The 19,372-nt window shown below is 47.2% G+C and overlaps 2 protein-coding genes across 4 annotated transcripts; one reads left to right on the top strand and one right to left on the bottom strand.

The window, feature by feature from the left end:
- Positions 1 to 592: 592 nt before the first annotated feature.
- Positions 593 to 8,748, bottom strand: apex1 (APEX nuclease (multifunctional DNA repair enzyme) 1). The gene is made up of 5 exons (XM_006633208.3): positions 8,647 to 8,748; positions 6,358 to 6,507; positions 4,727 to 4,896; positions 3,879 to 4,071; positions 593 to 2,365 (listed from the first exon to the last, which is right to left on the bottom strand). Exons 2-5 carry the CDS (start codon positions 6,419 to 6,421, stop codon positions 1,851 to 1,853), a joined length of 942 nt encoding a protein of 313 aa, XP_006633271.1. The 5' UTR covers positions 6,422 to 6,507; positions 8,647 to 8,748; the 3' UTR covers positions 593 to 1,850.
- Positions 8,683 to 19,328, top strand: osgep (O-sialoglycoprotein endopeptidase). 3 transcript variants are annotated; one of them, XM_015352234.2, is made up of 13 exons: positions 8,683 to 8,716; positions 9,001 to 9,061; positions 10,397 to 10,519; positions 12,039 to 12,158; positions 12,795 to 12,970; positions 13,672 to 13,767; positions 14,573 to 14,622; positions 15,041 to 15,119; positions 15,810 to 15,875; positions 16,579 to 16,669; positions 17,206 to 17,281; positions 17,929 to 18,027; positions 18,982 to 19,328. In XM_015352234.2, exons 3-13 carry the CDS (start codon positions 10,405 to 10,407, stop codon positions 19,019 to 19,021), a joined length of 1,008 nt encoding a protein of 335 aa, XP_015207720.2. In that variant the 5' UTR covers positions 8,683 to 8,716; positions 9,001 to 9,061; positions 10,397 to 10,404; the 3' UTR covers positions 19,022 to 19,328. The 3 variants fall into 3 exon arrangements, with proteins under 3 accessions (XP_015207720.2, XP_006633270.2, XP_069048698.1); XM_006633207.3 differs by lacking the exon at positions 8,683 to 8,716 and having other exon boundaries at positions 9,055 to 9,124; XM_069192597.1 differs by lacking the exons at positions 8,683 to 8,716; positions 17,929 to 18,027 and having other exon boundaries at positions 9,055 to 9,124.
- The last annotated feature ends 44 nt before the right edge of the window (positions 19,329 to 19,372 follow it).

The raw sequence follows: 19,372 nt of genomic DNA on the forward strand, positions 1-19,372 counted from the left end.
TATTTATTTGCTTAGAAGATGTTTTTGTCCAGGGAGACCAGTGGTCCCCAGGCTTACTCCTGGAGAGCCCCTATCTAACAGGGTTTATTATAGGAAGCTATTAAATTGCACTTTGTAAAGCTCTGGAAGAGCTAAAGTGTAGTCAATTCAACATGTGATTTGTTAAATTAATTAACCGAACACTAGGCAGAAAACTGAAGAGCTTTCAACCCTTAAAAGACCAGAGAAAGATAAGATTCGTTCCTTCATTGAACAAGCCCTTTGTTCTACTGGACTGACTATGAGCAGGTCAACCTTGTGGACTTCTTCAGACTACACAGTAAACATGAACCAGAGGTCACAGGTAGGAACTATGTGGAAGCATATCTACACGAAATAAAGGCTGTGAGAGTCTGGAACGGTTATGTAGTTGAAGCCCATACCTTGGCTTCCTTAAAACACAGCTGAGAGGGATCCTCAGATCAGCTATAAACTACCAAGCAGACAAGAGGGGCTGCATGGCCTCCTCTTTCCTATAACCAGTGTTGCTGAAGAACTGCGAAGGCTCCAGTTATATCAGCATGGGTAACAACAAAGAAACTGGACAGACTCATCAGTATTAAAAACTAAACTTTATTTTGAAACACAGGACCAGGTTTAACATCTATAAAACGCTTTGAAAAGAAAAGTAATGAAAAATGAAAGCTTATCGATAGACACGGGAGGCAGAAATGTATCGGCAGGTCTCGTCCTCCTGACCTGAAGGAAGACGGAGTTGTCCAGCACCTGTGACAACAGCTGGCCAGGGGACAGACTGGCAGGACGGAGCACGTGCAGCTCCTCGCACGCCAGGTCTCCACAGCTCCACACAGCTCTGAGAGCCTGACCTTTGTCAGCCACCATGACCCCTGCACTGCACCACTGCTGGTACAACTATGTTCACCTGCTCTTCGGTTTCAAAATCAGCTTCGGCTTATCGCAAATACCGAACAAAAAGAAACGCCTACAGCACATCGCAACAAAATCAGAAACGAAAGATTCATCGGCTTTTAAAAGGAACTACTTAATAAAACAACCCTCAGCTCCAGGTGCCTAAAAGTACAGATGAAACAGACTACGTTTTTCCTGCTTTCCCTTCTGAGCAGAGCGTCTTCACTGCTGAAGATAAAAGCGAGGAGGGACGCAACAATGGGGAAAATCAGGCAGGAGGCCCTACAATTACATCAGTACACCACACATCGTCACAGCTAACCGTTTACATGAAAAAGGTCTGAACACATCCCAATAAAGTAAATTGGTACAGCAATAAAGTAAAATCACTTCGGAAAGTGAAAGAGGGTAGAACACTACACTGGCCTGGCAGAGATGGGCATACAGCCGGGGTTTAAATCAGCCCAGAAACACACAACCCTCCTGCCAACTGTGTGCCCCCTCTTTCACAGCTTATTTCAATAGGATGCAGTCCGCGGGGGGGGGGGTTGGGGCACTAAGCATTGCAAATATCCAGTTTCGAAGAGCCATTGGCCAACAATACACTAGGGAAATGATGTTGGTTCAAAAATGACTCTGCCCCCAACATTCAGCACCATGTGAGTTGAGCTCTCACGTGTCAGCCAATATGTGAACATCACTGGCCTGCTGAGACAGCAAGAAAGGAGCCAGAAAGACGGGCCTTAACACCCTATCCTGTGCCTGTAGGCTGTGAGCATCTGAGGTAAATGAAAGCTTAAGCACAGGACAACAGGGAAATAAGGGGGTATTTAGAGGGCTAGGTTTAGTGTCTTGTTGAAATGACAGGTAATTAAAGAGAAGCAAGAAACGGGGTAGGTTTGAGGAGGCACACAGACACCAGGGCAGTCAGAGGGGGGCATCTAGACAGCCAGCAGGAGGGTGATGGGGCAGTGGTCGCTGCCCATGGCCTTGTTGCGGATCTTGCTGTCGCACAGGCTGGGCAGAAGGGCGCTCGACAGCACGAAGTAGTCGAGCCGCCAGCCCACGTTCTTGGCGCGGGCGTTCATCATGTAGGTCCAGAAGGTGTAGGCGTGCGGGCGCTCGGGGTACAGGTGCCGGAAGCTGTCCACGAAGTCCTGCTCCAGCAGGTCGGTGAAGCCCTGCCGCTCCTCGGCGGTGAAGCCTGCGTTCTTGCGGTTGGTCTTGGGGTTGCGCAGGTCGATCTCCTGGTGCGCCACGTTGAGGTCCCCGCACAGCACCAGGGGCTTGCGCTGGTCCAGCCCCTTCAGGTAGGCCCGGAAATCCACGTCCCAGGTCTTGCGGTAGTCGAGCCGCACCAGCCCGCGGCCCGCGTTGGGGACATAGGCGGTCACCAGGAAGAAGGAGGGGAATTCAGCAGTGATCACGCGCCCCTCCTTGTCATGCTCCTCCTTACCTGCAAGAGGGAAGAGAGGAGGACGATGCCGGAGTGAGCACGCATCGGGCACACACCAGGGCGACTCCCTGAGCCAACACGGGTGACTCCAAATTTCCTTCATCTAAACTGTGACAAGACTGAAGTCATGCTTATTGGCACCCCCCTTCAACTCTGTAAAGCCAATGCTGTAACCCTATCTGTGGATGGTATTGTACTTGAGCTTTAGTCTAAACTGAAAAGCTCGGGGGTGGTTTGACATTCGACCCAAATGTGCAACGTATTGTCAAAACATCATTCTCTCACCTCTGAAATATCGCCAGACTACATCTCATGTTATCAGTTTCTGTTGCTGAAATGCTGATCAACACGTTTATCTTCTCTCAAATTGACTACCGTAACACTCTACTCACGGGGGTTTCTAAATCCACATTGAATGAACTCCAAAATTGTATGTCCAAAATTTGGCAGCCAGAATCCTGACCAAGTCTAGTGCAAGTGATCACATTACTCCTATCCTGGAGTCCTTGCACTGGCTTCCTGTCAGCTTTCATGTTGACTTCAAAACCCTCATTCTCACCTATAAGGCTCTGCATGGCTTGGCACCTCAGTACCTGTCTGAGCTACTGTCATCCTACTTCCTGTCTCACAACCTTCACTCCACTAATTTTGGTCTCCTATCTGTTCCCCAAACCCATCTACACTCTATGGGTGATAGGGCCTTCTCCTGTTATGGCCAAAAGCACCTTCCCTAAACTCTTTCAAATCTAGACTCAAAACCTTCTTCTTTAGAAGGGCCTTTACTTAACTGGTTCTGTTATTTTTCCCTCTGGTCTTACTGTGTTCAGTGCCCCCATCTACCGTCTCCTTTCATTGTGTATTTTCATTGTGCGTATCTTGTGTATTTTGTTTTTGTTGTTCTCATTCTGCAAAGCACTTTGAGAAGCCATGTTTAAAGGTGCTCCATAAAAATATAAATGTTTTTTATGACTATTATTATTATATTATGCTCTTCCATTCCAGCGATTCCCAGTTCCAGTCCTGGCCATAGCTTTAGCTTTAACATGGCCTAGATGTGCATAGAAAAGTCTAAACAAGGAAGCCAACCAGTCACCAATCAGAACCAGTGATTAATGGACCGGCTGGAATGGAAACCAGAAGGTTCCATTGGGCCCAAATAAATTATAGGTTTATTCAATGCGAAAAAGAGAAGAGAGAAAACACAACGTTTCGGCTGTGAAGCCTTCTTCAGGTGCCACTGTCCCAACCTACTAACAGGGTGGGATCAATATAATAAACGTGGCCTCTGCTGTATCAGAGAACTGCAGGGTCTTTCTGTCACTTTCGATCATTTTTATGGTCCGTTTGTTGTGATGTCTGGGTACATCTATTTTCTTCTGTTCATACTGTTGTGTTAATTATGATGTGTTTGTTGTTTGCTGATGGAAAGTGAATCTTACAGGGGGCGAGGGGTGCCCATCCTTTCACACAGTGACCCACGGGCCCCCCAGAGAGAGTGTTTGAGCAGGCTCACCAATGCCATAGGTGACGTTCAGAGGCTTGGTCTTGCAGAGCATGGCCACCCCGCTGTACCCCCCCTTGTCTTCGGAGCCAGACCAGTACTTGTGTGGGTATTCTGGCATGTCGGTGATCTCCGCCGGGAGAGACTTCTCCGCACACTTGGTCTCCTGCAGGCAAAGCATGTCGGGGTCTTCCTCGCGCACCCACTGCAATAGAGAGGGGAGTAAGCACGGGGAGAGGAAGTGGTGGCAAAGCAAGATGAAACGAGAAGTGGCACTGTGAGGTGGCGGCCATTTTGGCTCAAGGCCACGCCACTAGGACGGGGTTTTGAGCCAAGATGGGGGTTTCCTTAGTGAGCCACTTCTCACTACATCACAAGGAGTAAGGGTGCAGAGTGGATCATCAGACAGTGCGTCATTGTCTGACCTACAGGTTGACTCAGACTGCTGTGGTCAGTATAATCACAGCCCATGTCAAGACTGATCCTACTAGACCAGAACAGACAGTGGCAGAACAGGGGGTTTTTAACCTAAGAAGCCTTCCCTTTCTGGAGAAAAACCTATCTGATTCATATTATTTTGTGTCACGTATATCTTGATTGCAGGAGCCATGTTCCTCAAACATCCAGGATGGAGACAGCAGCGTGTGTTGGGCTAGAGAATAAAGTACACAAGCACCCGTTCCAAAATCACACAGGCATCGGATGAAAAGGCTGTGCTTCACCCGCTTGGTGAATCACAGGAAACTGACTCTGCCGACAGGGCGGAGACGTGTCTAGCGCTGTGCTGCGTCACGCGTGCACGTGCACACGAACCCCCCCAAGTCATGGACTCGTGCGCCGGGGGGAGGTGGGATCCTCACCTCCAAGCCCTTCTTCTTCACCCAGGCCCGCAGCCCGTCCACGTTCCACGAGCTGATCTTGAGGCTGGACGGGCGGCCGTCCTCGCTGGTCAGCCGGTCCGGGGAGTCCTCGTACAGGACGGGCGCCTCTGGCTCCTTCCCCGACTTCTTGCTGCGCTTGGCCTCGGGGGCTGGACCGGCGAGGAGACAAGGAGGGAGATCGCCAGCGCAGCGGTTAAAACTCTGGGCTTGTCAGTCACAGGCTGTGGGTTCAAATCCCAGGTGGAGAAGGTGCCGTTGGGCCTCTGATCAGGACTACAGCCAGAAAACGTCCAGCTCTATAACTACAGTTACAACTTTTGCACATGCCACATCTACGGTTTTATTTTTTTTTTGCAATCTGTTAAATTCAGCAAATAAATAGTAACTGTGCATTACAATTTGCAGAAATATGTCAAGTTTAAGTTTGTTAGCTGCAGCGGCTGTGTTAACTTCTTGTCACTTAGAAAACCGACGAAACCTGTAATTTGGCCAGAGGTGCCCAAACTTTTGCATACACCTGTAGGTACAAATGTAAGCCATTTCGGATAGAAGTGTCAGCAGAAAATCCAGACCTCCACAACTTTACACACACAATTTTAGGTTACGGGAGTCTGGAACAAGCCAACCCACCATGAGGCCTAAGCTGATACTTAAATAAAACAGCTGCATGAGACCCTGGGATCCCCATGCTACTAACTGCCAATAAGGGTAGATTTTTCTACCGTAATCTTTGTGTTCTTACACGTCATACACCGAGTCCGCGAGAGAGAGACGGACTGAGGGAGGGAGAGAGGGACAATCCTACTGGGAGAGGGAGGAGGGAACTCAGTTGAACTGGCAGCCCAGTATGTGATCTCCTGTCACAGCCTGAGGAACAGTGAGTCTGTCTCCCAATAATGCTCCAGCCGCCTACAGTATATGTCAATATTTTATAATATGTCTTTGTTGTAAATGTCTGTAATGTGTCTGTAGATTTTATTTTACTTCTATTTTTTGTTTTGTTCCATGTTAATTTTATTATTTTATTTGCTTTGGCAACACTGATTGTACCCATCGGTCACGCTAATAAAGCACCTTGAAGTGAACTGAATTGAGAGGGAGAGAGGGAGGGCCATCACAGACGAGGAGAGAGACAGGGGGTGGTGGGGGGTGTTGGAGGAGATAGGAGAAAGACCTTAAAGGGAGAGAAAGAGAGGCCATAGACGTCTAGTGACAGAGAGAGGAAGGCAAACAGAGAGAATAATTAAGATGACTCCGAAGGAGGGCAGGAGAGGCTCTACAATTCCGTGAGGATTCCAAATTCAATTTATGTGGTTGACGCTTTGATCTGAAGCGGCTCACACTTGATATTGCTGGTTGTTTCTGGAAGACACAGAAAGGGGGAGTTGCGTGGACGTGCGCTGGCTGCATGAAGGTTAATTTCAGTGGGAAAAGCAGAAAGAAGAAACACAACACTCAGGAGTCACCCCTGAAGAAGTGTCTTGTTTCTTCTTCCGTTTTTCAGCGTGGAGTCACCCTTCGCTTGCTCTTTACAAAGAGGCAGTTTGCCCAATCCCAGCGACTCGCCCGGCTCGTCCGCGCAGTATTCAGCCACTTCCCCCCCTGCACACCTGCGCCGTTGTCTGGCTCCCCGTCGCCCGCAGCCTCCACGTTCTTCTTCGCTCTCTTGGACATCGTCGCCGATCGTCTGTCCCCACTCAGGCGCCGCAGGCACACACGCAGACACAGGCCCCCACCTCGCGCGATCCACACACTCACCCCTGGAACAGAGCAGCAACAGCATGGGTAACCACCGCCAGAGCAGCTAACCCCTTCCTGGGGTCACGTGCTGCAGGCCCTATCATCCCAGCGGCATTGGAAAGCACTGACAGCAGGAGACACGTCCTTACACCAAAGGTGGTGGATGCATGGAACAAGACGCTCACTCTGGCTTCTATCAAGAAACGGCTGGATGAGACCTTCTGATCAATGAGATAAGAGAAAGGAAACTAGACCAATCGAATGGCCACATTTCCTTTGGAAATTTATAGTCTCTTTTAAATAAAAAAAGCACAGCAAAGTTCTCAGAATTGGAGCGCAAATGGAGCATTGTTGTGTGAAACTTTCAACAAAGAAGGTTTGCAGCATGCCACAACATGAAGCACAATATAGCCAGCAGCTCCATCACCCTACAACTCACAACTGGCACAACAGTGAATCTCAGCAGATGTGAGCCTGGTCAGTGCCTGGATGGGAGACTCTTGAGAAAAACAAGGCTGCTGCTGGAAGAGGTATTAGAGAGGCCAGTAGGGGGCGCTCACCCTGCAGTCTGTGTAGGTCCTAATGCTCCAGCATACTGATGGGGACACTATACTTTAAAAGATGCCATCCTTCAGATGAGACTTAAAACAGAGGCCCTGACTCTCTGTGGTCATTAAAAATCACAGGGCACTTCTTGTAAAGGTTAGTGGAGCCAGTTGGGGGTGGTCACCCCACCATCTGTGTGGGTCCTAACACCCCAGTATAGTGATGGGGTGTAGACTATACTGTCTACACAGTGACTATACTGTAGAAAAAAGGCTCTACTTAAAACCGACTCTCTGTGGTCATTAAATCTCCGAGGGTGTTACTCTGGTGTTCGGGCCAGATTTCCTCCTGGCCTTTACCAGTCATGGCCTCCTAATAATCCCCATCTCTGAACTGGCTTAATCACTCTGTTCTCCACCCCACTGAGAGCTGGTGTGTGGGGAGCGTACTGTGCGCACTATGGCTGCCGTCTCATCATCCAGGTGGGGGCTACACACTGGTGCAGGTAGAGGGGTCCCCACTACCTGTAAAGCTCTATGACGAGTGTCCAGAAAAACACAATACAAGTGTAAAGAATTATTACCATCAACGGGGCCACATAGAGTAGGATATATTATTTTTACCACTACCTCCTTCCAACCTACAGTTTGGAAGACGCTTACACAAGCGTTTAAAGTTTAATCGGCTCAGTTCAATGGCTCCCGTGTCACGCTCATAAATCAGAGACCTCAATAGTGACGTTATGTTTCTATTAATTTACATGTGACAGATGGATCCCTGGTGGGTAAACGTATGTATGTATCGCACAGTATTTGTTGATGTCGGAGTTTCCATGTTAAAAAAAGCGTCTAAGCGCCCCCTGGTTAACCAAGGATATCTTATTTCAGATCTAAAAATCTACACGGAAATACAAAGCAAACCGGACCGAAAATCCATACAACACATTTCCGCGCGTTATTTTGTGTTTGTTTTTTGTATTAAAATAATTTAATCAATTTCGCTTCGGGATCAATAAAGTCTTATCTATTGTCGTGGTCGCACCAAATTATCCGTGAAAGGCGGACGGAGAGCAGGCTGGAAACAAGGCCTGCGCCAGGCCGTTGCAGCACAATCTGAAATGAGCCTGCAGACCTTAAAACCGCGGGACCGTCTTCTCCGTCAAGCTTAATGCACCCGTACAATCAGAGTCCCCTTTCACCCCAAGTGTATATCCGAGGACGAATGCACTTTTAAGAGTTTAAGATGAAAAGCAGGCTGGCAGGAAAGCTCCGGGCATCGGATAGGGCTTGTAGTGAGCACCCAATATAACCCGCAGCACAGTAATGCGCGGTTTATTTCAGATGATACTGTATTATAGTAACGTTACTTTTTAATACAAAAACAAAAGCTAAGAAACTACCAAGCCCACTGTTTTAAAACTAATAATAGTGTTACAAAAATCGACAACACTTCGTCGACGCTCCCCGTATTACACTTCCGTTAAAGCGAGTGGTCATCAATTCCGATTAATGAGTGGGATGACTTATCAATTGTAATAAACCAGTCCGTGTCCACTCCTGAATACCCCTCTAATCACAATCTCGAGTACAAATAGTAATTACAATCCCACTTACCCGGCACGTCGTCCACTGGCTCAAGTACACAGCCTCACACAACAAAGCACAGCACCACGCAGGACACCATGTGAGACACTAGGGTCTGGCCTTAATTTTCGCCTGATTATTATTATCCACCTGAACTACTTCATTCTTTAGTGACTCTTCACCGGGCTTGCCTTTAAAAAATAAAATATATTGATATGTGTATTGGAAGAAAACATTTTGCACATCACTGAAGCATATATCGTGTGGTAAAAGTGTCTCGTTTAGAAGAACGCTGCAGGATACTAAATACGTGTTTAGGTATCGAAACATCTAAACACTAACCAAATTCCTGTTGTTGTTGTTGTTGTTGGTTTTGTTTTAAAGCTGGCGTGATTTCGGACACCCCGAGGTCTTCGCTGAGGTCCTGCGGGGTTGACACTTGTTGGTAAGAAGAGTGTAATTTGGCTTTGGTTGTTATACGTCTTTCGCAAATGTTGTGATGCAAGAAGTATGTTGTTCATATTTTTGCCGTTATTATAAATGAATTATCTTCGTGCTGCTCTGTACTCCTCTACCAGCTGGTGTTGTATACAACTGGCTTAGTCGCAGTGCCCGTATGGCGTGTGATGAATGAAATACCGGCTATTATTGTCCAATTGTGTTATTATTGTATGTGATCCTGTTAAAATCACCTTTCACATTCTTACAACGCACAAACATTAATTATAAAAAGCGATTATTAATCGTTAGCTGTTTATTTTACGCAAAGAACAGCAGTACTGCTCTTAAAATTTCATAAGTCCTGCTGAGGAGAGCCGTGCGATTGTAAATTCAAAAATAACTTTATAGGTTCCTCTTGGGGCACAGGTATTGACAGAATTAATACAGTGCGAATACAGAACAGTAAATGTGCGTAGCAGCAACAGTAATATCCTTGAGTAGCGCTCTTGAGGAATCGTACTGAAACGCGTTCGTTCTGGAAAGGGACATTTGTGGAGCTCGGTTAGGATTTGACTTGAAAACCACAGAGATGAACCATGAACGCCGTGTGTACAGTATGTGAGCTGAACTCGAGTGTGACGGTCGAGTGTGCATAGTGGAATAACGAAAATATGACAAGCATGAGATATGTACTACTTCGAAACTGGCAGATGGAAAGTCTGACAAAGCAAAAGAATAATAATAATTGAATCATAACACCGCAGGAAAAAGGACAGTAGCAAGTGGAACCATAATTGCAGTGGAGCACATCATTTGCTCTTTGTAGTAAGAATATAGTGGGGAAATTTCTGTTTTCTGTTTTTGCTGCAGACAGGTTTTTAATCTCAAGCAAAATTATTTTTAAATGTTTTTAAATGTTCTTTTTGCCCTGAAAAGAGGATTATTAGTAGGAATTGAATTTTATCAACCTTGTGACAAATCCTCAGTTTCATTACTCCCCTCGTCCAGGTGCAATACTTGAAATGCAAAAGATTAGAGCTTTAATCTTTTAATTATCACTCATTATAGATGAGCTTGATGCATTATCATACCTACCTGTCTACTCATCGTAGAAAGTAGAGAAGAGACTGCATAGTTCTGTAGGCTAAAGCTGCTGGAAATATTGCACTTCAGCGTTTTGCAGAAACCAAGGACTGAGTGCAGAAAATGTCTAAACGAGCAAAGCAGATCAGTTGCCGACGTCAATTAGCACTAGGCATTTAGGTCCCAGCAGAGACGGGGGTCCCTCATAACCAGGCTGAGAACTGAGACTGCTGTGCTGTCTACCTGTCTCCCCTAGGGCCCGCCATGACGGTGGTGATTGGGTTCGAAGGCAGCGCCAACAAGATCGGCGTGGGGATCGTGAGGGATGGAGTGGTGCTCTCTAACCCCCGGCGCACCTACATCACCCCCCCGGGGCAAGGCAAGTCCACTGGCATCTTCCACCGCTGGGCACCGAAGTAGAAACAAACAGTGGTGATATTACTGAGCAGCCGGCTAGCAGCATGTTCAGAATGTCAGAGCTGATCTGTATCTTTATAATGTGGTCCTCAATGGGGGGAGCATTATTGTAGCTGTATAGAGGCATTGGAACAGCATGCTATGTTAAATCGCAGATTTGCCAGATTTACCAGCAGCCATATCACCCTGCAATTCACAACTGGCAACCCACTGAAGCTAAGCAGGTGTGACCCTGGTCAGTACCTGGATGGGCGACCTCATGGGAAAAACTAAGGTTGCTGCTGGAAGAGGTGTTAGTGGGGCCAGCAGGGGGCGCTAACCCTGCGGATCATGTGGGTTACACTATAGTGACGGGGACACTATACTGTAAACAGGCGCCGTCCTTCGGATGAGATGTAAAACCGAGGTCCTGACTCTCTGTGATCATTAAAAATCCCAGGGTGTTTCTCGAAAAGAGTAGGGGTGTACCCTGGCGTCCTGCCTTTATCAATCATGGCATCCTAACAATCCCCCTCTATAAATTGGCTTAATTACTCTGCTGTCCTCCCCACTGATCGCTGATGTATGGTGAGCGTTCTGGCGCACTATGGCTGCCGTCGCATCATCCAGGTGGGGCTGCACATTGGTGGTGGTGGTGGGGATCCCCATGACCTGTAAACCTGTAAAGAGTGGAGTGTCCAGAAAAGCGCTATAAAAGTGTAAGCACTATTAGTATTATTAATTTTTATTATTAATTTTTAATTATTAATAATTAATTATTAATAATTTTAATTAATAATCAAATTAATTATTATTAATTTGTGTTCGTGACGGAGGTATTGCAACAGAGGCAGAATCAGTTGTTAAAACCTCTGCCGCACAAGGGGAGAACTTATGATTTCCCAACTAGCTTTTATTAACAAGTTGAATTCATGTATTTGTCCCAAGGTTACCGTCATTTCAGTATAGTATTTGGTTTTTGTGGGTAAATCAGATGGTGGCATGGCGGTGCCGTGGTTAGCATTGCTGCCTCGCAGCTCTGAAGCCCCGAGTTCAATGCCTAGGGTGCTGTCTGTGTGGAGTTTGCGTGTTCTCCCTAAGTTTGTATGGGTTTCCTCCAGGTGCTCCGGTTTTCTCCCACAGTGCACAGACACACTGGTAGGTTAAGTGGCTTTGGGGAAAACTGGCCCTGGCATGCATGCGCCAGTGCGTGCGTGTTTGTGTCAGTTTCTGTTTGTGCCCTGCATAGACTGGCGTCCCGTCCAGGGGCTACCCAGCCCTGTGCCTGTTGCTGTTGCTCTGGCTCCCCTGTGACCCTCAATTGGATGAGGGGGTTAGAAAATGGATGGGTGGGTTGATGGGTAAATCAGATCTACGGGTAGCTGCAGTGTATTGCAATAAAGGAAATAAAAGATTGCAATATTAAATGATTGATTGCTTAAAACATTTCTAATGGACCGCTAAAATGCTTTTTTTTAACCTACCTGCTCGTTGACCCCCAGGGTTCCTGCCCAGCGAGACAGCCAGACACCACCGTGGAGTTGTACTGACAGTCCTCAAGGAGGCGCTGCAGCAGGCTGGCCTCACGCCCGCCGACATCGACTGTGTGGCCTACACCAAAGGTGGGGCTGTCGGGTGGCTAAGCAGGATGACAGCCTCTGACTGGCTCGGTTTTGATCAGAGTCTCTGTTCCCTCACCTTCTGTCTGCTCTGTTCGGCCCTGTCTCTATCCGTCTCTGTGTCCTTGTTCGATAAACCTACCCATGGAATGTGGGTATATCTATGTTACCTTTTCTTCTCTCTGTCTGCACGCACTGTTGCCACTGGGGTCTCTTGTCCCGCTAAATTAATTGCTATATAAATGTACTAAATTGATTGTTCTCTGAAAAACACAAAATAATATTCTGAATGCTCAGAATTATGCCAACAGGGACACATAAGCTTCACTTTTTCCTGGTTTCTTGGAGATGAACAGGCGTGTGCTGCCAGGGACAGTGCTGCAACAAGCCCCTGACAGGGGATTATAGGAGCAAGCCATTGCTCTCCCAGTGTTCTCTCTCCTGTTGGGAGTTCAGGGTGCTGTAGCTAGCATGGTGTATTAGTTCCGTTGACCAGATTAAACCAAACGTTATTTTCTGCAGTAATATCATTTCACATTCCTTTTTTCATCTGCCTTGTGCCCCCTGTCTCTCACCTCCTCTTTCCTCATTGAACCTTTGTCTTCTCGTTCCCCCTCGATCCTTCTTTTCCCTCTGCAGGGCCCGGGATGGGCGCCCCCCTGGTTACCGTGGCGATAGTGGCCCGAACAGTAGCCCAGCTGTGGGGGAAGCCACTGCTGGGCGTCAATCATTGCATCGGTCATATCGAGATGGGGCGTCTCATCACGGGGGCAACTAACCCCACCGTGCTGTACGTCAGTGGGGGCAACACACAGGTCAGTGGGGGGGACACGCAGGTCAGGGGTCGAGAGGGTGATTAATGATCATGAGCAGGAGTAAGGACAAGGTCTCCAACAGGTCACTGCTCAGGAGTTTGGTTTGGGTTGAAACATCCCACTTTTTCATGCCTGTCTGGTGTTCTGTGGTTTGTTTGTATACATTACACAGTGGAAGTGGGTTTGTTGTGGGTTTCTGAAAGGGAATATGCAGGGAAATGTTTGTTCATTTATATAACCCTCCTAACATTCTTTATAATCGTGTTTTGCATTGATAGGATGCTCTCTCAGCAGTGGAGCAGTGCTGTCTGTGAGCTGATGCCTAACAGGTTGAGAAAAGCTTATGGACAGAGCTGGCAAATAAGCCCATCAAAGTTCACACTTAGCCTGTGAGCACAGTTACTCTCAATCGCCAGCTGGAATTGGAAAGATCCCATTACAAAGCCTAGCAGTGTGACTTGGCCATTAATTCTTGGCACAGTTTCCGAGAGGTGTTTCCTTATTGTCGGTGCAGAATCTAGTTGTCCATTTTCATTTTGCTTATACCTGATTAGTTTAAAATAATACTTGAGGTCAACATTTGATCCCTTAAATGAAGAATATAAAATTCAATGAAGCCTTCCCTTTGCTGTCATATTGTGCGCGTGTGAGAGTACAGATACAGTGGGCGATGTGATAAGGCATGATCTGTCTCGTCCCAGGTGATCGCATACTCCGAGCGGAGGTACAGGATCTTCGGGGAGACCATCGACATCGCTGTGGGAAATTGCCTGGACAGATTCGCACGTGTCATCAAAGTAATACTCGGGGCAGCTGCTCTTGGAGCGCATCTTGCATGCGTGAGCTTAGCGTAGTGCCAGTTGAAGACTTGCGTTCTGCCCACACTTCCAGTTAACATGTGCTGCCTTCAGTCAGCTGTTAGAAATTGCCACGTTTTGCAAAGCTGTCGGCTCATCAAATCACCAGCAGCAAATGTCGGCTCCGTGAAGGCTTCAGTAGAAAGGGCTCAATCAGTTTAGGTTCGAGTCTGGGTCTTGTCACTAGCTGACTGTGACCATGATTCCCCCAGCAGTGGGCCACTGGGAGGAGAGCTGGGATTAGTCCGCTGGGGTCGACTTTCCCCTGCGGGTTTGTGGTGACATCTGTGAAGGATGCACCTCTCTTCCAGTCTGCTCTGATCCCCCTCTGTGTGTCTTTGCAAGGTGTGAACTATGTCACATAACTTGGAGAGTGAGGTGAGTGGGATGGGAAGAGCCCATCTGTAAATCCTCAAGCTACCTCTGTGGGTATAGGGTCATCTCTGTGAGAATGGGGTGGACATGCAGTATAAAATCTATAAACATAATCAGTCACTGGCAGCCTTCACTTTTTGGAAGAGTTACAGTGGAAGTCTGACGTTCAGTTTTCTGTAATCTGTGGCTACACACACAGTGCAGAGCTATTGCTCGATTCTTTCTACAGCTATGCTCTCCATATATTTTAAGACTGACGGTGCTGTGAGCAGCAGCGGTGATCTGATTTTCAGAGCCGGGGGGACAGCACGGTCCAGCAGGCTGCTTCTCTCTCGGCTCCCACTCCTGATACTGTTCTCCTTGTGTTCAGATCTCCAACGACCCCAGCCCTGGATATAACATCGAGCAGATGGCTAAAAAGTAAGTCTTCTGCCCGTGTGTCACTTCACGGGCAGCAAAACATTTTCTTTGTTTTTTTCTGTCTCCAAACAAAGTCTAGTTCAAATATAAAACAGTCTGTATATCTATAGAAGCATCAAAGGGTGGGGGGGGGGGGCATAATGGCTGCACACTCCAGGGTCCTGGGTGCGAATTTTGCCTTGTATCCTTGGATCTCTGTAATTGTGGAGCTTGCACGCTCTCCCCCATGTCTGCAGTGTGTGGTCCAGATTCCAACTTGCACCTGCTACTTGGCTAAATAACTTCATGGGCTTACTGCTGATGGATAAGTGGATAAATCCCAAACTCCTAAAAACGGCCTTTTTTCACTTCTAGAGATCCAGTCTTGTTCTCGAGCTCATTATTTCTCCCCGTCTGTCTGTTCTGTGCGTCTCGGCAGGAGCAGCCGGTTTGTGGAGCTGCCCTACACAGTAAAGGGGATGGATGTGTCGTTCTCGGGGATCCTGTCCTTCGTTGAGGTGAGGAGGGGAAGAGGCCGCACAGCTGTGAAATACACACCTCCTGTTGAGCAGCCAGTAGCGTGGGCAGCACCTCTCCAGCAGCCCCGTTGTACTTTGTGTTACCTGGAGACGGCAGACAAGTTGTTAAGTCGGACCATGCTGCAGTGAGGTTGTTAAAAGGTTCCTTTGCACTGTAGGTAATAGGACTGTACAGGAGTCCCAGCTATCACATAAATTCTTCCTTTTAAACGTCTGTTACAATGCTGGCATTTTACAGAATAAGCTAAGATTGACTCTTCTTTAACAGTTCCTTTCTTTTCTCTTATGTTTTAACATAAGTGCATTTAAACCTGAAAACAGGATTTTTTTTTTTTTTTTTTACCCACAGGGTGGTGGGAGTGTGGAACAATCTGCCTGCCTGTGTTGTTGAAGCATCAATCTGCTACTAACTAGCAAACGGGCCACATACTGTAGGCCGAAAGGCCTCCTGATTTCTAACATTATGCTCTTAAGTTCCTGCCTGTTGTTTATACCTTCCATGCATGCCCACCTGAGTTTTCAAAGTTTTAACCAGAACAATAGTATTTTTTTTTTGCAACCTGAGCCCATATGTGAGCACATGTTTTTATGAATTAGGGAGGTGTTAAGGCCTGGTCAGTGGGTCAGTAGGAGTGACCCTGCTCTGACTGGAAGTGTCCTGTCCTGCAGGAGATGGCGCACAAGCTGCTGGGCTCGGGCGAGTGCAGCGCCGAGGACCTCTGCTTCTCCCTGCAGGTCCGTCCGCTCGTATCTGTTTGTTCTCCTTTCGGCAATCGGGACTTTGTTGTGCATGTGGATAGGAGGGGAAATTAAGTCTCAGAGTAAAGTAATCCTGCAGCCAAAGGACAGATTCGCCACAGTTTCCTGCGAAGACAGGGTGAAGGAACTGGAGATAGGAGCACAGCTACATGGTAATTGGGAGAAAGGTATAAAGGCTAATGTTGGGTCCAGTCAGATTTTAAAAGGGGAAAGGAATGAATGGGAGAAGATGTTTATAAAAGAGATCAAGGTCCACAGAACACTATGCCGTAACACTTTAAACATTTACTCTAACCTCTCTATATCCATTTCCTGCCTTGTTAATATCCTGTGCTATCTATGTGCTTCATCACTTCCTGGGTCTGTGCAATATTTAATGATTTCAAAATAAAGACCTCAGCAGCCTAGGAGAAACACATCTGGGTCCGTCCTCATGAAGGAAATGATTCATATCTCTCTCGGGAAGCTGTGCAAGCAGGAGACATGGAGAGACAGAGAGGCAGTTGCACCATCAGGCACGGGGGGCCAAGCTGTGGTGTAGGGAGCTATGCAGTGTCATTCACTCTGCACCTCCCTCTCCCTCATTGCCTCATTATCTGGATCTCCCTCCTACCTCCATCCCTCCTACTCATCCTCATCCTTGCTCTTCCCCTTGCCCCTTTCTGCCCCCTCTGTCCAGGAGACGGTTTTTGCCATGCTGGTGGAGATCACGGAGAGGGCAATGGCTCACTGTGGCTCCCAGGAAGTCATGATTGTCGGAGGGGTGGGCTGTGAGTATTCCCAGTCAGCTCTCCACTTTCAGATTGTACACTCGCCGCATGGCGCCACTTTGGAGAGGCACAGATTTGAAATGCTGCTTCGGCATTTTAGGTTATTTGAGATTTCGAATTTAACTTTGACACCGGACGAACCATTGTAGGCATCCCAGACGTGAACATTTACCTGGCTTGGTTGCAGCTGTGTAATTTTTTATTCATTTGCAAAGAACGGTTAGCATGAAATCCTAATAAGTTAGACTTTTAAAGCCTCGTCACAGATGTAATTTTCTTCTAGCAACATAGCATGGCACGCTGCAAGGACATCAAGGCGCTGCACAAGAGTTTTTGCAGAAATTAGCAGAGAGACCACAAGAACACCGTCACGCATTTTAACATGGAAAGCCAGTGTAAACGGCGATCGTTGTCCATCTGGTCGCCATTTAGATCTCTCTTTACTATGGCCGCACGAGTCTCCTAGTGGGTGTCTCTCTCTCCCCCCATCATGCTCCTCTGTTCTTCCCACGCTCCCTTTCTTTCTCTCGATCCAGGCAACCTGCGGCTGCAGGAAATGATGGGGGTCATGTGTGCAGAGAGGGGGGCTCGCCTGTTTGCCACGGACGAGAGGTGAGAGCAGGAGACCGCAGCCGCTGCGGTGGGCAGAGCCTGGGGGTTTGTGCTCACCTGCAGGGGAGGCAGCGTGGAGAACATGGGCCTCTCTGTCTGCTGTGCAGTAGCTCCAGACCAGCCTGCTGCCCACAAGACCTCTTCTTTAAATAAAGGACCAGAGGTGTTTTTTTGTAGGCTGAATTTCCTGCAGTGGATGATGGTAAAGAGATACCAAAAATAATTATATAGTTTAAATGCATATTAGGAACATTGCCTTTGTGTTTATTAGGGTGTTGTGTTGCTAAAAAAAAAAGGTTGTGAACAAGAGAAGGGGCTTGCACTTTTCCCAATAATGGGTTGGCCACTAGAGACCGCCAGTGAAGCATTTTAAGTATCTTCGGTCTCAAGAAGTCGGAGAAGATGATTCTGCCCATCTTGGTCATTTAGTTGGTAATGGCTAATAATTGATCTGAAGTTCCAGCCAAGGTATTGGCATCAACAACATAGATGGGTAACTTGTTCCATTCTTCCACAAACCAGAACAGGTTCTGTAGTGATATTGCAGAGGTGATTTTTGTGTCTCAGGTTCTGTATTGATAATGGGGTGACCGCGCTTGTGTCTCAGGTTCTGTACTGATAAAGGGGCGATGACGCCTGTGTTTCAGGTTCTGTATTGATAACGGGGCGATGATTGCTCAAGCTGGCTGGGAGATGTTCCGCTCGGGACAGGTGACAGAGCTGAAAGACTCCTGGATCACACAGAGGTAGCGCCGCTGTTGTCAGTACCATTGCTGCGACTGATGTTGCAAATGCCACCACTGTCGGCACACCTGCTGTTACTTCTGGGTTTCAGAGCACTGTGCATCATCCTTGTCTTTTCTCAGTCACCTTTTCTGATTTTGTCATCTGAAGATAGTAGTTGAAATATTGCTTATGCAGGGTAAACAGGGCTGTTCGTAGGGCGGTGCAGGTCCCAAGTCAAATCCTATTGAACAAGTCTTTTTCCTGCACCATCGCTTTGTTAGCTGTATCAACTACTACTCACACATTTTACAGATGGTGACAACCATATATAACACTAAAAGCAATCACAGGCGGCTTCTTTGATGGAGCGCAAAGAATCAAAAATCAGAAAGAATAGTGAAATGTGGTTATGGTTATTTTTGTCGGAAACATATCATTTAGACAGATGACCGTTACAGGCTTATTTTTTCACAATTACTTGCAATAGAGAAAAATGTAGTACAAAAATCACAGCTGATACACTGTTTAAATGGACTGCATGGAAAATGTGGTCCTCTCAAGAAGATCTGTGGAAAAAACACCGCTGGAATTTCTTTTTCACTGAGATAAACAAGCATCTTTAAATATATGTTACAATATATAAGGTGTGTCTCTCCCCCAAAATAATTTTTCTCTGTAAATTGTTGTGGAATGTTTTCAGATGCCTGTACATTGTGTACAGACAGGTGTTAAAAGTGCAATAATGGGTTATGTGTTGGACGCCTCTCGTGATATATTTACATATGTGTGTGCGTTGCTGTTGCATGCCCTGTAAGGAAAGTCACGGCACGTCACTGTGTCTGACTTCTCAGTTACACACTGCAGGGGCTGGGGAGGCTGCCAGTTTCGCATGTATACAAATCGTGACGTGTGCTTTAGGGATCAGAACCTTGCATTGACAGAGGGTGATTGACATGAGTTTGTCTGATTGACAGGTTCCGGACAGACGAGGTGGAGGTGACGTGGAGGGACTAGACGCTGGCGGCCCTGCGATCTCATTTTCGGTTGACCGGCTTGTATTTAAGGATAAATCCCTGACCTCGCTGACTTTCAGAAAGAATGACCTGAGTCTCAGGAAAGAAGCAGTGCTGGTCCAGGTTGCCTCCTGTGTCTGTGGAGGTGAACAGAGACTGCTACTCCACATGGTGGGGTGGGTTAAACAGCCAAAGAAGGCAGAGATATCTGACCACACAGCCCCAAGAACTGGGGAAACAAGGCCACCGTTTGAAAATAGCTGTATCAGTACTCTTTCTGTTTTCATAATAAAGTCACTATACTTCTAGTATGCTGACAGATTTTAATTCAGAAGACAGTAAGTGAACATCT

This window comes from Lepisosteus oculatus, chromosome 7 (genome assembly GCF_040954835.1).
Source record: "Lepisosteus oculatus isolate fLepOcu1 chromosome 7, fLepOcu1.hap2, whole genome shotgun sequence".
Classification (NCBI taxonomy): domain Eukaryota; kingdom Metazoa; phylum Chordata; class Actinopteri; order Semionotiformes; family Lepisosteidae; genus Lepisosteus; species Lepisosteus oculatus.